General features: G+C 49.0%; 1 protein-coding gene across 1 annotated transcript in view; it reads right to left on the bottom strand.

Annotated features, from left to right (window-relative positions):
• Positions 1–9,338: 9,338 nt before the first annotated feature.
• The window catches only part of FZR1 (fizzy and cell division cycle 20 related 1), a 35,697-nt gene continuing 27,303 nt past the window's right edge, over positions 9,339–17,732 (bottom strand). The window contains exons 11-14 of the mRNA XM_060232705.1: positions 16,522–16,755; positions 14,049–14,153; positions 12,042–12,134; positions 9,339–9,554 (exon numbers count right to left, since the gene is read on the bottom strand). Of these exons, the coding sequence (XP_060088688.1) occupies positions 9,513–9,554; positions 12,042–12,134; positions 14,049–14,153; positions 16,522–16,755 (474 nt within the window). The 3' untranslated portion in view covers positions 9,339–9,512. The remainder of the gene's footprint in view (positions 9,555–12,041; positions 12,135–14,048; positions 14,154–16,521; positions 16,756–17,732) is intronic.

Raw genomic sequence — 17,732 nt, 5'->3', positions numbered from 1 at the left:
GCATGGCTTCTCTTATGTTCTTATGTGACACAGAGTGTTGGATTGGAGGGGCCACTGGCCTGATCCATCATGGCTTCTCTTATGTTCTTATGTGACACAGAGTGTTGGATTGGAGGGGCCACTGGCCTGATCCAACATGGCTTCTCTTATGTTCTTATGTGACACAGAGTGTTGGATTGGAGGGGCCACTGGCCTGATCCAACATGGCTTCTCTTATGTTCTTATGTGACACAGAGTGTTGGATTGGAGGGGCCACTGGCCTGATCCAACATGGCTTCTCTTATGTTCTTATGTGACACAGAGTGTTGGATTGGAGGGGCCACTGGCCTGATCCAACATGGCTTCTCTTATGTTCTTATGTGACACAGAGTGTTGGACTGGAGGGGCCACTGGCCTGATCCAACATGGCTTCTCTTATGTTCTTATGTGACACAGAGTGTTGGATTGGAGGGGCCACTGGCCTGATCCAACAGGGCTTCTCTTATGTTCTTATGTGACACAGAGTGTTGGACTGGAGGGGCCACTGGCCTGATCCAACATGGCTTCTCTTATGTTCTTTTGTGACATGGAGTGTTGGATTGGAGGGGCCACTGGCCTGATCCAACATGGCTTCTCTTATGTTCTTATGTTCTTATTAGATTTTAAATGCTGAGGATGAAATGAAGAATAAAATAAATATGAACCTCGATCCGTGTCCTTAGAATAAGGTTTGACAGCAATCCTATGTTCTTCATTACGATACACAATCAAGTCCAAAAAAGGAACTGACTTAAGATCTGGCCTTGCCTGTAAATTTAATAGTCGTGTACTCCATTTAGCCAGTTCAGGAAAGGTGTCATTATAGAGCTATCTCTTAAAATCATGAACAAATCATCAATATATTGATAATAAATTAAGATATCAGAAAAACAGGGATTAACCTGAGCATGGCAAATCCACTCTTCCTCTAGATTAGCCATAAATAAATTGGCTACGCTTGGAGCCATGCTAGAACCCATGGAAACACCCTTTACCTGATAGAAAAAAATCATCTTGGAACCTAAAATGATTTTTTTCAAACACAATGTCAATTAGTTGTAACAAAAAAATAGTAGAAGGAAGCCATGAATAGACATCTTCAAGAGGGCGTTGGATAAACCTATGGAGCAGAGGTCCATCTGTGGCTATCAGCCACAGCGTATTGTTGGAACTCTGTCTGGGGCAAGTGATGCTCTGTATTCTTGGTACTTTTTTGGGGGGGCAACAGCCCCCACTGGTGGACTTCCTGATGGCACTTGTTTGGTTTTTTGGGGGAAGTGTGTTACAGAGTGTTGGACTGGATGGGCCATTGTCCTGATCCAACATGGCTTCTCTTATGTTCTTATGTGACACAGAGTGTTGGGACTGGATGGGCCATTGTCCTGATCCAACATGGCTTCTCTTATGTTCTTATGTGACACAGAGTGTTGGACTGGAGGGGCCATTGGCCTGATCCAACATGGCTTCTCTTATGTTCTTATGTGACACAGAGTGTTGGGACTGGATGGGCCATTGTCCTGATCCAACATGGCTTCTCTTATGTTCTTATGTGACACAGAGTGTTGGACTGGATGGGCCATTGTCCTGATCCAACATGGCTTCTCATGTTCTTATGCCAACACTGTAGGTTTCTTATGTTCTTATTTAGCCACAGGGTATAGATGGAACTTTGTCTGGGACAGTGATGCTCCTTGTGCTTGGGGGGGGGGGGCAGCAGTGAGAGGGCTTCTAGTGTCCTGGCCCCACTAGTGGACTTCTTGATGGCACCTTTTTTGTTGCCTTTGTTTTTGCCATTGTGTGACACAGTGTTGGACTGGATGGGCCATTGGCCTGACCCAACATGGCTTCTCTTATGTGCTTATGAAGGCACACAATTGAATTACCACTCAAGACACATGTACCAGGAAGACTAGGGCAGAAAGTGATTTCCAGTGAGGCCTGTTAGTGACATCTCTGCTTTGTTTTCTAATCAATTTCCATTACACAATCTCAAAACTTGGTCCTATAATGAGTAACTGTTGTACATATGAACATATGAAGCTGCCTTCTACTGAATCAGACCCTAGGTCCATCAAAGTCAGTATTGTCTTCTCAGACTGGCAGCGGCTCTCCAGGGTCTCAAGCTGAGGTTTTTCACACCTATTTGCCTGGACCCTTTTTTTTGGAGATGCCGGGGATTGAACCTGGGACCTTCTGCTTCCCAAGCAGATGCTCTACCACTGAGCTACCGTCCCTCCCCATTATTATTACAATGTTTGGAGCTAATGTAGATTAACTGTGCTTGACCACTGAAGGCCTTAAGGCTGAAACCCATTTGAACAGGGTCACTTAAGGTCTACGAGATCACTGTGTGGCTTCAATCTGAACTGAGGCTAAATTTGGGCCTGTGATCATTTTGAAATCGTTTTGTAATAAACACATGCATTTTTTTTATATTTGAAATACACGTTTATATCCTATATTCAGTAATTTAAATACGGGGCCCTTCCATTTGGATTAATTTAACCTTCTAGCAGAGAAGTTCTAGCTGAGACTGCAAACCCAGTCCGGTCCACTCTCCATTGCTGGGAGAGCTGAGCCGGGCACAGGAACAGCAAAAGCAGCAGGTGGAGATGAGGGAGACAGAGGGAGCTGTGTGGAATGTGCTGGGGAGGAGGGGATGGATGGAGGTGGAAGAAAACTCCCCTGCTTGCATGCAAGGTGGCAGTTCCTTCTTGACTCCAATGTTTTAGGGTTGGCTGCCTCGACTTGGCCACTTTCAGAGCCTCCAGCTTTTGCCTCTACCCCAGGAAGCTTCTGAGAAGTGGCAAGCCCCACAGTGGATGGGAAAGGGTGCCCCAATTTTTTTAAAAAAAGCCTCCCAAGCTTTTAAAATCCTGCCTACAACCCCTCCCCGCCACACACATCATGAGCAGCAGTCTCTGAGATGGATGCCAAGCCAAAGGGGGGTGGGTGGGAAACAGAAGACACTCACCTGTACAGCGGAGTGGGGAAATCAGACTCCAGAGTGCTTTGGGGGACGTATGGCCGATCTAGCACCAGATCTCTGAAATCCAAGCCACGGAAATCCATGTTCTGGCTGCAACGGCCCCCCTTCCTCCCAGACCAGCCAAAGAGAGGAGAAGCACGAGTGAGGATCTACAGAGACCTTTTGCTGGCAGGTGAGCAGCATCCATTGTTTGCTATATACACCTCTTGGCAACTATCCCCTTAGCAACAGGAGCATGCAACCTAAAGAAACAGCAGGCAGCTTGGGGGTGACTGCTGGGCCCTCCCAACTGCAGCAGGGAAGAGATCCCCCGTCTCCAAAACTATTAGCCAACTGGGAGAGGAAAACTGTTCTGCATCTTGTTGCCATCAGTATATTCTTCAGCAAAAGAATGTGTTTTCAAATCCTTTTAAAAGGAATTTTAAAAGTTTAAAGGAAGCCGAGAGCCAGTTTGGTGTGGTGGTTAAGCGTGCGGACTCTTATCTGGGAGAATCGGGTTTGATTCCCCACTCCTCCACTTGCAGCTGCTGGAATGACCTTGAGTCAGCCATAGGTCTCGCAGTTGTCCTTGAAAGGGCAGCTTCTCCGAGATCCTTCTCAGCCCCACCCACCTCACAGGATGTCTGCTTTGGGGGAAGGAGATATAAGCGCTCTGAGACACTGATTTAGAGAGAAGGGCAGGGTATAAACGACCCTTGGCACTTACCGTGAGGGGTCCTTCTCCTAAGAGGACAGGAGGACATCTTGGGTGCTTTCCCACCAAGATGTCCTCCGCCTCTTAGGGAGAATATGTGGTCTTCTTCCTCATTGAGGGGGGGGGAGTTTTCAGATTTTTAAAAGATGCATCACCATTAGGGAGAAAAGTCTAAATAAAATATTTAAATCAATACCCCTCAACGTTGAAAGAATGGGAAAACATGAAATGGCTGGGCACTGTGAGCTTTTGTGCATAAGTTGCTTCGTGTGCTGGTCAGCCCATGGAGAACATAAGAGGCTTTGCTCTGCAGATCCTGTGCCGTTGAGCAAGTCTGGCAAAGCAAGCCGTGATGCAGAAGGAAGCAAGAGAGAGGGAGAAGGAAACAGAAGACAGTGAGTTGCTCACAGGCTTGATAGGAAACCTCTGGACGCTTCATCTGGCCCTTGGGCCAAATGTGTGACAGCCCTGCATTAACGTGATCACATTTCAGGGCTAACTTACAACAAATCTATGGTTGCCAACCTCAAGGTAGAGCCTGACGCTCTCCCAGGGTCACACATGATCTCCAGACTGCAGGGATGTTTCTTTTGTGGAAAAGCAGAGAATTAAGACTCCATGGCACCACATCTCCATAGATGTCCCTCCCCAAGCATGGTTCCCAGATCTCCAGGAATTTCCCAAGCTGTAGTTGGCAACCCTGCATACTCTATCATAGGAACAGGCTCTTTTAGGAAAAGTCTCAATTCTGAATCAGACCATGTGTATTTGGTCTTGTTAACTCCAACAGGCCATGGGTCTGAGGTAGAGAACATTCTCTCCCAGTGCAGATAACAGAGATCCTTTTAACTGGAGATGCCAAGTATTGTACCTTCTTGCCAACAGAGTACATGCTCTGCCTAGGGTTGGCCAGGTCTGACTCAGGAGATATCAGGGGACTTTGGGGGTGGAGCCAGAAGCAAGGGGGTGACAAGCATGATTCAACTCTGAAGGGAGTTTTGGCCATCCCATTTAAAGGGACTGCACTCCTTTTAAATACCTTCCCTTTGCTGGAAAGAATGGAGAATGGGGGCACCTTCTCTTGCGGCTGACAGAATTGGCTCCTTGGGCCAATCTTTTTGAAACTTGGGGGTGTTTTTGAGGAGAGGCACCAGATACTATGCTGCAAATTTGGTGCCTCTACCTAAAAAAAAAAGCCCTCCTGAGAGCCTCAGATACCCACAGATCAATCCTCCATTATACCCTACCGGAACTGGTCTCCGTAGAGTATAAGGGAGTGCCCAGCAGACATTCCTCCTCCTGATAACCCTGAAATGGGGGAAAGGGCCTCCAAACCAGGGGATCCCCTGCCCCCCACCTGGGGACTGGCCACCCTAGCTCTGCCCCGAGCCCTCTGGCTGAAAGCAGAACACACAGTAGCAGATTTTGGCAGAGAAGTAGATGGCCGCAGCAGCTTCACAGTGATGCAGGCCCCCCCCCTCCCGCCTCAGCAGCTGTTCCCCTGGGTTCTTGTCTGAGAAAGGCCCCCCCCCTCCCAGATTGTTGAACTTTCAGAGAACAGAACAAATCAGGTGCTTCTCTGCCACCGTGTTAAAAGCAACTCCCTCCATGCGGCTAGCTTCTCTGCCACCGTGTTAAAAGCAACACTCTCCTCGCGGCTAGCCTGACACGCTCACTCCTTCGCCTCTCCCCCTTTTAGAGAAGTTGCAGAGACAGGATGCAGCGCAAACATACGCACAAGATGGCAAATCTTAAACCCAGGGCTCCTGCGGCATAACACCAGGGGCACACAGTGGTGGCAGTGGAAAGTGCCTTCAAGCCGCCACAGACGGCAACTCTATTTTGAGTCCTGCGGCACCTTTAAGACCAACAAAAAGTTTATTCAGGGTATGAGCTTTCATGTGCATGCACACTTCTTCAGATACATTGAGACGGAAGCTAATGGTTCATATATATATATATATATATATATATATATATATATATATATATATAGGATGCCTCTACATAGGTCAGGGATGGCCAAACTGTAGCTTGGGAGCCACATCTTTCACGCATGCTGGGTGGCTCTCGAAGCCATCGGTCGACTTGGAGAAGGCGATTCACTTCTCCAAACAGAGCCAGCTGGTGGCATTTAAAGTCCGCTTGCCTTTCTTCCTGTGCCTCTCGAAGATCCAACGTTCATGTCTTGCGGCGTCTGGTGTTTATTCCATGTGGCTATGAGGTTAAGCAAGTTTGACCACCCCTGGCGTAGGTGAAAAAGCAAATTAGAACGCAGCGTGCCTGCACACGAAAACTCACGCCTTGAATAAACTTTTGTTGACCTCAAGGGTGCCGCCACTGGACTCAAAATTTGTTGGTTTGCTCCGCTGCTTTAGACCAACACGGCTGCCCACCTGGATCTTTTAGGGCGACACTGTAAGGGTTTTTGAGGCCAGAGACATTCAGAGCTGGCTTGCCGCTGCCTGCCTCTGCGTGGTGACCCTCAGCTTCCTCTGAGGTCTCCCATCCGAAGACTAACCAGGGCTGACCCTGCTTAGCTTGAGGTTAGGTTAGTCTGGGCCATCCAGATCAGGGGCTGCCTGGGTATAATTCCCACCTCCTTTCTTCTGCTATTTGTTCTATCTAGGGCTTCCCCCCCCCCTTTGCCTATTAGGCCACACCCACCTGACGTAGTCAATCCTGCAAGAGCTTACAGGCCTCTTAGTACAGGGCCTACTGTAAGCTCCAAGAGGATTGGCTACATCGAGGGGGTGTGGCCTAATATGCAAAGGAGGTCCTGCTAGAATTCCTTACAGGGTTCTTCTCACAGGGCCTACTGTAAGCTCCAAGAGGATTGGCTACATCGAGGGTGTGTGGCCTAATATGCAAAGGAGGTCCTGCTAGAATTCCTTACAGGGCTCTTAGTACAGGGCCTACTGTAAGCTCCAAGAGGATTGGCTACATCGAGGGTGTGTGGCCTAATATGCAAAGGAGGTCCTGCTAGAATTCCTTACAGGGTTCTTCTCACAGGGCCTACTGTAAGCTCCAAGAGGATTGGCTACATCGAGGGTGTGCGGCCTAATATGCAAAGGAGGTCCTGCTAGAATTCCTTACAGGGCTCTTCGTACAGGGCCTACTGTAAGCTCCAAGAGGACTGGCTACATCGAGGGTGTGCGGCCTAATATGCAAAGGAGGTCCTGCTAGAATTCCTTATAGGGCTCTTTGTACAGGGCCTACTGAAAGCTCCAGGAGAATTGACTACATCAGGGGTGTGTGGCCTAATATGCAAAGGAGGTCCTGCTAGAATTCCTTACAGGGCTCTTCGTACAGGGCCTACTGTAAGCTCCAAGAGGACTGGCTACATCGAGGGTGTGCGGCCTAATATGCAAAGGAGGTCCTGCTAGAATTCCTTACAGGGCTCTCAGTACAGGGCCTACTGGAAGCTCCAAGAGGATTGGCTACATCAAGGGTGTATGGCCTAATATGCAAAGGAGGTCCCGCTCCAAAAAAAGCCCTGGTTCTATCCAAAGATTAAAATGTCTTCAAGGGCACCGGGGTGGGGAAACAGGAAGGTCAGGCTTGTTCCAGAACTGTGGTTATTGATGCAACACATATTGAGGTGGGGTAGGGAAAAGAGAGAATCAATGCTAGCTCCGAAATCTTTGCACCGAACATTGGAAAACACCATACCATATGCAAAGGCTTATCAACAATTCCCTTTAATGGTGGGTACATTAAAATTTGACAGCATCTGGAGCGACAGGTCCTCTTTTGACAGACTGAATATTTGACAAACACCAAAGAGGAAAAAGAAAATGCCATCAGAATCCACCCTCCCTCCAAATTCTGGCCAGAAAGCAAAACAGATACTGTAATACGAGTTTATAACGTGCCCCTCCAACCTCCCCTCCCTTTTTTTTTTTTAATTAAACACAGATATCACACCTCTTTTCTTGTAACCCCAAGGAGAAATTCTGAGCACAAACAGTAGCTTTTCTTCCCTTGTATCTTCCCCGCCTGCAGCAACTGCCCAGCAGATGGCAAGAAAGGGAACACCCAATGTGGTCGCCCATCCAGGGACGTAGACCTCGAACAGCTGCATTCTTCACCTTCCAGGTCTCTCAAGCGCCAATAGGAGAGGGGCCATATTGTTGGGACGCTGGCTTTATGAACAGTCCGATGAGGCACTGCTTCTAAGCGCTGCGTGGGCCTCATTTTGTCCGGATGGGCGCATTTCCGAAGGTGTGCCTTCGGGTGGTTTGTCATCCCTCCTCTCCCCCTCCCAATGGTGTGCAAACCCAGTCCAAGCTGTGAAAGGGTCTTGGGGGACAGCACTCCCGCCGTTTCTATAGATGGGGGGGGGGACTGGGCAAGGTTCAGCTAGTTCTGCCGCTATGCGCAGACGTCCTCTCCCAGCATCCAGTCAGATGACACGCAGTCGTGCCTCCACACACGACGTCAGACAGAACCAGTCAACTTTTCTGCACACACGCACATCCACAAACACAAAGCAGCATAGGCTCCCTCAAGCACACCAGAAGTGGCAAGAAGAGGCACAAACACCTCCTCCCACCCCGCCCCAAATACAGCTTGGGGTCCTTATTGGCACACAAATCAAACTGATGGGTTGCTGGAAGAGCTTTGAATTCAAAGCAACGTTTAAGAACACAAAGTGCTTGGCTCTTTTTCTGTCTCACACATGCACTCCATCACACAGAGAGTCTGCCAACACTTACAACCCCCCCCCTAAAAAAAAAACCCCTGAAACAAAGGGAAAACAAACTTTGGACCACCATTAAACAGCATAATATCCATATTACAACGCTGTTAAATGTTTGAAACAAAAGGAAAGGGAATATTTGTTTCCTCTCCTCCGAGAACAAACAGCACCAACCAAAACCTTATGTTTTTATGCTCTTCGTAAGGGCATTCTCCCCCCCCCCCCAAAAAAGCTAACTTCCCCCTCTTCCCCTCCAATTGTCAAGCAAGACTGAACAACCTGACATAATTCTGCTCTTTGCAGGCCATGATCCTATGCCTGGCTACTTGGAGACGACCACAGGGCTTCCCACGGAAGACTGAGTAGAGGGTCATAGCTGGACATTCCTGGTCATGTTACCTCCCAGTGCCCATTCTCTCTTCCCTTTAAGCACAATGGGTACAGGTTACCTCTGCTGGACACCAGCTTAGCAGTCAACCAGCTCTACCCTGCAATTGTGGCTCCCCAGCACAGAGCTGAAAAGACTTCCCTGGCTTTCTTTTGTCTGCCCCCATTCCGTTTCAACCACTCACTGCTTCCCTAATCTTTAAAAAAAACTAACTGAAACCTGGTTTCCTTTTGCCTGACTCCCCTGCAAAAGCAAAGGTTGTTTTATCCTCCTCGATCGGAATGCACATACATGCCGGATCTCGGTTTCTTTAAAGGAAAAAAAAAATGGCCCCGTGTGTACACCACACACACACACACACACACACACAAATATATAATATTAACACTAATCTCTGTTTGAAGCCAGAGACTCCCGCTGTCCGCGTAGACAGGGGAACTGAACGAGGATTACACTTACAGCCCCCCTCACTGAACACAAGAGTTCGGGGGAGAAAAAAAGATTGGCGGTTTCCTGGCCCACTTCCCCTAAATAATGTCTGCCAGCGTTCACATTCAGGTGGTTTAATAGGCATCTCCAGGGTCTTCTGAAACAGATCGACATTGCATTTTTTCCCCCTACCCATCCCTCCCCCCCCAGACAATGATCTCAGGCTCCATGCACATCAAGTTAGTGTTTTTTTTCCTCCCCCGCCACCCACCCAACAGTCTCTCGGTGGGCTTTACCGTATCCGGGTGAAGAGGTTAAGGACTGATACAGACTCCTAAGGTTGGGGAAAAGAGAAAAGAAAGCTGTGAGACACACATTTCTCCCATCAGCATCCGCCACAGGTCACCAAGAGCACATATCCCTTTGGGCCACATGTGAACACACCTGAAGCTGACTGAAGCTGAACCAGACCCTTGGTCCACTGAAGTCAGTCGTGTCTACTCAGACTGGCAGCGGAGAGCCAGTTTGGTGTAGTGGTTAAGTGTGCGGACTCTTATCTGGGAGAACCGGGTTTGATTCCCCACTCCTCCACTTGCACCTGCTGGAATGGCCTTGGGTCAGCCATAGCTCTGGCAGAGGGTGTCCTTGAAAGGGCAGCTGCTGGGAGAGCCCTCTCCAGCCCCAACCACCTCACAGAGTGTCTGTTGTGGGGGAGGAAGATAAAGGAGATTGTAGGCCACTCTGAGGCTCCGTTCTTGGAAGGGCAGCTTCTGGGAGAGCCCTCTCCAGCCCCAACCACCTCACAGAGTGTCTGTTGTGGGGGAGGAAGATACGGGAGATTGTAGGCCACTCTGAGGCTCCGTTCTTGGAAGGGCAGCTTCTGGGAGAGCCCTCTCCAGCCCCACCCACCTCACAGGGTGTCTGTTGTGGGGGAGGAAGGTAAAGGAGATTGTGAGCCGCTCTGAGACTCTTTGGAGTGGAGGGCGGGATATAAATCCAATATCTTCTTCTTCTCTCCAGGGTCTCAGGCTGAGGTTTTTCACGCCTGGTTCTTTTAACTGGAGATGCCAGGGATTGAACCTGGGACTTTCTGCATGCCAAGAAGAGGCTCTACCATTGAGCCATGGCCCCTTACCTCTCAGCCTTCCTGTCTTATGGCTCTCAGACATCTGACGTTTATTCTATGTGGCTCTTATGTTAACCAAGTTTGGCCACCCCTGGCTTAGAGGCTGAATCCCCCACCCCATCCCATGGTGGGGGAAGCGGCCTCCTTTGACACAGAGGGGTTTTTTTTTTTCTTCTGCAGTATCATTTCTTTAATTGGGCATCGGCTCCCTTGGGAGAAGGCCAGTAGCAGGGTTCAGCCCACGGTACAAACATATCAAAGGGTTATGAGCCAGCAGACAAGGCTTTATCAATAGGCTGCTAAGCAGAGTTGGGAAAGGCAGATCATGAGCGGGAGGACAGGAAAGTTTCCATCACTGCTTAGTTCTCCTGGCCCTTTTTTTGCATGTCCAGGGAAATGCCGATTGCCACTCTGAGGTCAAGAAGCCATTTTTCTCCAGGCCAGTTTGGCCAGGGACCCTGGAGGGTTTTTTGCCATCTTCTGGGCATGCAGCAGGTGTCCCTCACTGTGGGTATGTGGAGGGGGAAGGTACTTGTGAATTTTCTTCACTGTGCAGGATGGCTCTGGAGGTCCCTTCCAACTCTAGGATTCTACGAAAGCCTTTCCACCCCCTCCCGAGTAGCCCACTCTACGCCCCACCCCTCTCCAGACTTGCACCCCCTTCCCTTAGCTTCCGGACCTGAATTAAAAGTCGAGTCGTGTATGCTCTCTCTCCAAGTAGGGAGGGCAACTGGGTAGAGCTTTTACGGAAAGCTGTGCCATATACAGTCTGTTCCAAGCAGACGCGTTTCATTTTACAATGTGGGAGGAGGAGGATTCATCCTCCAGTGTCACTCAGTTGTGACATCCACAGTTCTGCTACAGGCGTTGGGTACCCAAAGGTTGGGTGAGAGACAAGGAGAAATAAATTAGTTAAAGGCTCCCAGATTTTTGCTAGCCATGGTCAGGAGTTATGCTTAAAAGTTTAAGAACACTTCAATACAACCTAATCCTTCTGCCACAAAGAATATCTGGAATGCCTTACAATAAACTTGGATTGGCACTAACATATTTATAAGTCATAGTGGGCACACATACAATAATTTGGCCACCGAGGAAGTCCTTGGAGGCTGAAATGCAGTTGGCCCTGTTTTAATGTGGTTAAGGTTATTGAACCTAGAGATATTGAATTGTGTCATGTTATACAGAGTGCAAACTTCTTAGTTCAAACATTAGCTATGCAATATACCTATGTTTTCAAAGTAGAGTTTCAGGCCAAACCCGCTCTAGACCTCTAATTGAACTCTATGATTCTATTATTCTAGTACAGAACGTCAGTTTGGGGCCAGGGCAGAACCAGACTTAAATGTCTAGTGCGGAATTGATCACTGTGTACTTTGTAACAAATACATATATTTTAATTTATTTCTCATAATTTTCTCTCACCCAGCTCTTGGGTACCCAACTCTGTTGTTTCTTTGAGTTGGCTTTATTTTCCCCTTCTATTTTGGTCTACTGGAGGTGTGTCTCGCCCCTTAACAGCAACTCATACAGAGGCACAGCAAATGACCTCCTCCAGGTTTCCCACACTAGATGCCACTGGATCAATCACTTTGGCATGGAGACAAAACAAAATTTAATTCAACTCCAGAAGGTACCGGGAGCTTTATAAGAGAGACTGCATGTGGCACAGTACTCGACTAGCAGATGTTTTACCTTGGTTGAGCGGGTCTTGCTGAAGACATTCCAAAACCTCAGCGTTTCATCCCCAGCACCAGTCACAATGGCCTCTCCATCGGGTGACATTGCCTGGAAGGGAAGAAGAGGCAGGAGAGGGAGGTGGTGAATGGAGACGTGAAGGACAACCCCATGAGCCCCCCCCCCCCCCCGTTGCTTTCACCAGAAATGAGAAGAGTTGGATTTATATCCCACCCTTCACTCTGAGCGGCTTACAATCGCCTTCCCTTCCTCTCCCCACAACAGACACCCTGCGAGGTAGGCGAGGCTGAGAGAGCTCTGAGAGAACTGCTCTGAGCGAACAGTGAAAGGCTCAAGGTCACTCCAGCAGTTGCATGTTGAAGGAGGTGTGGGGAATCAAAAGCCAATTCTCCCAGATTAGAGTCCGCCGCTCTTAACCACTAATAATAAATTTTATTTATACCCTGCCCTCCCCGCCAAGGCAGGCTCAGGGCGTCTTACAGGACATGGCAAAAGCCATATTAAAACAATAAAACAAGATTATACAGTTCAATACGGTTAACAATTAAGTATTTAAATAATCTAAAAACAGTCTAAAAAATATAATCTAATAGTGCTACTATCTCAGTTATATTAATGATGGCGTGATGTTTATTCCAAGCTCCGTCTTAGAAGGCTAGCCGGAAGAGGGCGGTTTTGCACGCCCTACAGAATTGGCCAAGATCCCGTAGGGCCCGCACCTCTTCCGGCAGCTGGTTCCACCATTGGGGTGCTTTTATAGAGAAGGCCTGGCTCTATAAGCATTTACAACATTTCACCTTGCCTTGCAGGCCCAACCTGACTCCCAAAGTAGAACTGAATTCAATGCATTAAACCAATTCAAGATGGTTTATCAGCTAAATGCAAAACATTTTCTCTTCATTAGAAGAAGAAGAAGATGATATTGGATTTATATCCCGCCCTCCACTCCGAAGAGCCTCAGAGCGGCTCACAATCTCCTTTACCTTCCTCCCCCACAACGGACACCCTGTGAGGTAGATGAAGATGTTGGAGTTATATCCCGCCCTCCACTCCGAAGAGTCTCAGAGCGGCTCACAATCTCCTTTCCCTTCCTCCCCCACAACAGACACCCTGTGAGGTAGATGAAGATATTGGAGTTATATCCCGCCCTCTACTCCGAAGAGTCTCAGAATGGCTCACAATCTCCTTTCCCTTCCTCCCCCACAACAGACACCCTGTGAGGTAGATGAAGATATTGGATATATATCCCGCCCTCCACTCCAAAGAGTCTCAGAGCAGCTCACAATCTCCTTTCCCTTCCTCCCCCACAACAGACACCCTGTGAGGTAGATGAAGATATTGGATATATATCCCGCCCTCCACTCCAAAGAGTCTCAGAGCAGCTCACAATCTCCTTTCCCTTCCTCCCCCACAACAGACACCCTGTGAGGTAGATGAAGATATTGGATTTATATCCCGCCCTCTACTCCGAAGAGTCTCAGAGCGGCTCACAATCTCCTTTCCCTTCCTCCCCCACAACAGACACCCTGTGAGGTAGATGAAGATATTGGATTTATATCCCGCCCTCTACTCCGAAGAGTCTCAGAATGGCTCACAATCTCCTTTGCCTTCCTCCCCCACAACAGACACCCTGTGAGGTGGGTGGGGCTGGAGAGGGCTCTCACAGCAGCTGCCCTTTCAAGGACAACCTCTGCCAGAGCTATGGCTGACCCAAGGCCATTCCAGCAAGTGCAAATGGAGGAGTGGGGAATCAAACCAGGTTCTCCCAGATAAGCTTCCGCACACTTAACCACTACACCAAACTGGCTCTCCTTTGCCGTGCCTCTTAGTCCCCCAAAACTTCCCACCAATCGGCAGCGGCACAGGGCACGTCGCCCCTCCAAAAGGAGGACTCTGTCCCTTCCCTTGGGCTGACCCCTCCGATGGAAGAGGGAGTGGGAAGGCGAAACCCCCACTGCTCTCAAGAGACAAGACTGCAGCGGGAGAAGAGGGAAGGAGGCTTACCAGGTACAGGACTCTGTACGAGTGCCCGGTCAGCTTTGCCACTTGAGTCAAGGACGGGTACTTCCAGACGAGAATCTGGTTCTGCGAGTATCCATGAGTGCTCACCTGCCAAGAGAGAAAGGGGGCTCCGGTGAAGGGATCTTGCAGCTGCCCTGGAAGGGAGAGCAGCGGGGGAAAGAAAAGGGCTCGAAACGCCATCTCCCACATCACTTCCTCCAAATAGGCGCCCCGCAGGATTGAGAAGCCGGAGCTGCGGAGCCGTGCGATTGCCGGTCTGAAGCCAATTCAGAATGCAGTTATGCACACAGGAAGTGGCCTCGTGCCCAGCCGCTTCAATGGTTCATCCAGCTGATGAATCGGGGAGGGGGGGGGGCGGCAGTATTTGTGAATTTCCTGCATTTTGCAGGGGGTTGGACTAGATGACCCTGGAGGTCCCTTCCAACTTTATGATTCTATGATTATCATCTCCTCTAACTGGTAGTGATTCTTCAGGACCTCATGCGGGCAGAGGAAGGGCGCTCTAGACACCTGTTAACAGGCATCCTTTTAACTGGAGACAGGGCTTTTTTTTTTTTTGCAGCAAGAACTCCTCTGCATACGAGGTCACACACCCCTGATGTAGCCAGTCCTCCAAGAGCTTTACAGGACTCTCAGTACAGGATTTACGGTAAGTTCCAGGAGGATGGCCTACATCGGGGTGTGTGGCCTAATATGCAAAGGAGCTCCTGCTACAAAAAAAGCCCTGACTGGAGATAACGGGGATTGAACCTGGGACCTCTGACGGGCAAGGCAGATGCCCTCCCGCTGAGCCACAGCCCCCTTGCATTCAGTGGCCGCAAGGAAAGACACTGCCTTCCTTCCAGGGTGCCTGTAACAATTCCTGGAAAGAAGTATGTAACATCACTTATGTGAGTAAATGCTTTGCATGCAAAGATCCCTCCTTCAATCCTTTGCCTTGTTGGGCACAGAGTGAGGGTCTCCAACATGGTGCCCCTGGGCATCAGGGGTGCCTGCCAACACCTTTCCTTTTGCCCTACCGAGCATTTTTAAAGAGTGGGCGGGGTCAGAACTCAGAGGGGCTTTCACTTGGCCAATTTTGATAGGCCGTACAGAATTTCAAGAACGCTGCTTTGGCAGCAGCTGCCAGCAACGGGGGTCGTTTCATAGGGGAAAAAAAGGTGCCAGAGCTCATTACCACCACTCATTTGCATATGCTGCACACTCCTGACATCACTGGAAGGCGTACTAACGATCTACTCTGTCTCTCAGCATCTATCTAACGATCAGCTCAGCATCTACCTTAAAAGGCTTCTTGAATTAGAATCGTCATAGGAAAACCTTACTCTCATCGTACCTTTTAAATGACTTTCTCCTATGTGGCCACAGTGGCATGAGGAAGATTTCCATTTGTCTGCTTTATAGGTTTTGGTTACTTCCTGGTGTGGGGGGGAAATATGAGAAAGTTTGTCAAATCTTAAAAGTTCAGCAAAATTCTCCCAGGGGGTTTGAACAATGGAGCCCAGGAGCAAGTATTCCGGCAGGGGGAGGTAAGAAAGAAAGAAAGCACAATAAAATTTAGAGGTTCCAGAGCTCCGCTCCTGTGACCTCCTGCCCAAAATGAGGCCTGCCCTGCCACCAAAGCACAAGGATCTTCACTATGTGACTGAAAGTAAGCTATGTCAGCCATTGTGTGGCAGATTTTTTGTAGCTGTGCCCACCACCCCGTGTCAGCATTCCGCTTGGGATTAAAAAGGCTGGGGACCCACCCTGACCTGGGCAAGACCAATCTTGTCAGGTCTCGGAGGCTAAGCTGGGCTGACCCTGGACAATAGCAAGCAATAGGCAGGCAATAGTGAGCCACCTCTCTGAAACATCCAAGCCCCACTAGGGGTCACCCAAAGTCAGCCATGACTTTCAGACACGCATGCACCCCTTCCCAAAATAAAAAAAAACTCTAAAAAAAAGATTGGTGACCCTGATGGAGGGCAAAGACCTCCTCCCATTCTGTACCCAAGATCTTGCAGAGCTACTGCCATTGGTTAGACACTATTATCAGCAGGGCTTTTTTTTGTAGCAGGGGCTCCTTTGCATATTAGGCCACACCCCTCTTATGTAGCCAATCCTCCAAGAGCTTACAGGGCTCTTCTTACAGGATCTACTGTAAGCTCCAGGAGGACTGGCTACATCAGGGGTGCGTGGCCTAATAGGCAAAGGAGTTCCTGCTACAAAAAAAAAAGTCCTGATTATCAGACAGTTTCTTCCCTTTGTGTCAATTTCATTTTTCTACCACCATTCCCCCCACCCCACCCCAGGAGCCAAATTGTGCAGCCCAGTCTCAACCACATGTGTGATGTTACAGGGACTCCTCTGCAGAAGTGGAGGCAGATGGGAGACTCCCCACCCCTCCTCCGGGACAGTCCAACTGGCACCATCTATCCCCTCCCACCTACTGCATCCTGGGGCACCCCCGTACCAGCTCGTTGGCATGCTTGGACCAGGCGAGGTTGCAGACTTGTGACCCGGTGTCGATGCACTGCAGCGGCTGCCCGGTTAGTGTGTTCCAGAAACGTATGCAGCGGTCGGCTGTCCCGCCCCCCGAGGCCAGCAGCCCGTGTTGGTGTGGGGACCAGGCGATGGCTTTGACGGCCGCGAGGTGCTCTGTGTACTGCTGGACGGGGCTCAGGCTGGAGTGGTTCCAGACGAGTAGCTGGGGAAAAGACGCGAGAGGGTGAACTCCTTGTGCTCAGGGCCCTGGGGCTGCGGTAGGACAACAGGCTCATTATCACCAAAGAGGAAAAGGGTCCCTGGGCTGCAGCCAATTGGAGACAGTGGTGGGAGGAGCAATTTCCGCAGGGAAGGGGAAGCAACAGAGATGTGAGCAGGTTTGGGGGCTACTGCTGGCTACCTCCAAAAGAACAAAAGTATAGCCTTGCTTCGGAGGGATGGGCCAGGATCAGCTGTTGGTTGTCCCTCCTGAATTTTTTAAAGATAATACTTGGTTCATATACAGGTGGGATGAACAAACTGGAGAAAGAGAAAGAAAGAAAGAAAGAAAGAAAGAAAGAAAGAAAGAAAGAAAGAAAGAAAGAAAGAAAGAAAGAAAGAAAGAAAGAAAGAAAGAAAGAAAGAAAGAAAGAAAGAAAGAAAGAAAGAAAGAAGGAGAGAGAAAGAAAGAGAGAGAGAAAGAAAGAGAGAAAGAAAGAAAAGAGAAAGAGAAAGAAAGAAGAAAGAAAGAAAGAAAGAAAGAAAGAAAGAGAAAGAGAGAGAAAGAGAGAGAGAAAGGGAATGAAACAAATGGAATGGAAGAAGTAGAAAAAAAGCAAAAAGATGGGGAGAAATAGAGGGAAGGGGAAGAGAGAGAGAAACAAAGAAAGAAAAATGGATGGGGAGGGATAGGGAAGAAAGAGACAAAAAGAGAGAGAAAGAATGGTGGAAAGCAAGCAAACAGATGGAGGAGGGAGGGGGAAGAAGGAGACAAAAAGAGAGAGAAAGAATGGTGGAAAGAAAGCAAAGAGATGGGGAGGGAGGGGGAAGAAAGAGACAAAGAGAGAGAGAAAGAATGGTGGAAAGAAAGCAAAGAGATGGGGAGGGAGGGGGAAGAAGGAGACAAAAAGCGAGAGAAAGAATGGTGGAAAGAAAGCAAAGAGATGGGGAGGGAGGGGGAAGAAAGAGACAAAAAGAGAG

The sequence above is a fragment of the Heteronotia binoei genome, chromosome 2 (assembly GCF_032191835.1).
Source record: "Heteronotia binoei isolate CCM8104 ecotype False Entrance Well chromosome 2, APGP_CSIRO_Hbin_v1, whole genome shotgun sequence".
Taxonomy (NCBI): Eukaryota; Metazoa; Chordata; class Lepidosauria; order Squamata; family Gekkonidae; genus Heteronotia; species Heteronotia binoei.
This window is presented reverse-complemented; position numbering and strand designations above follow the sequence as displayed.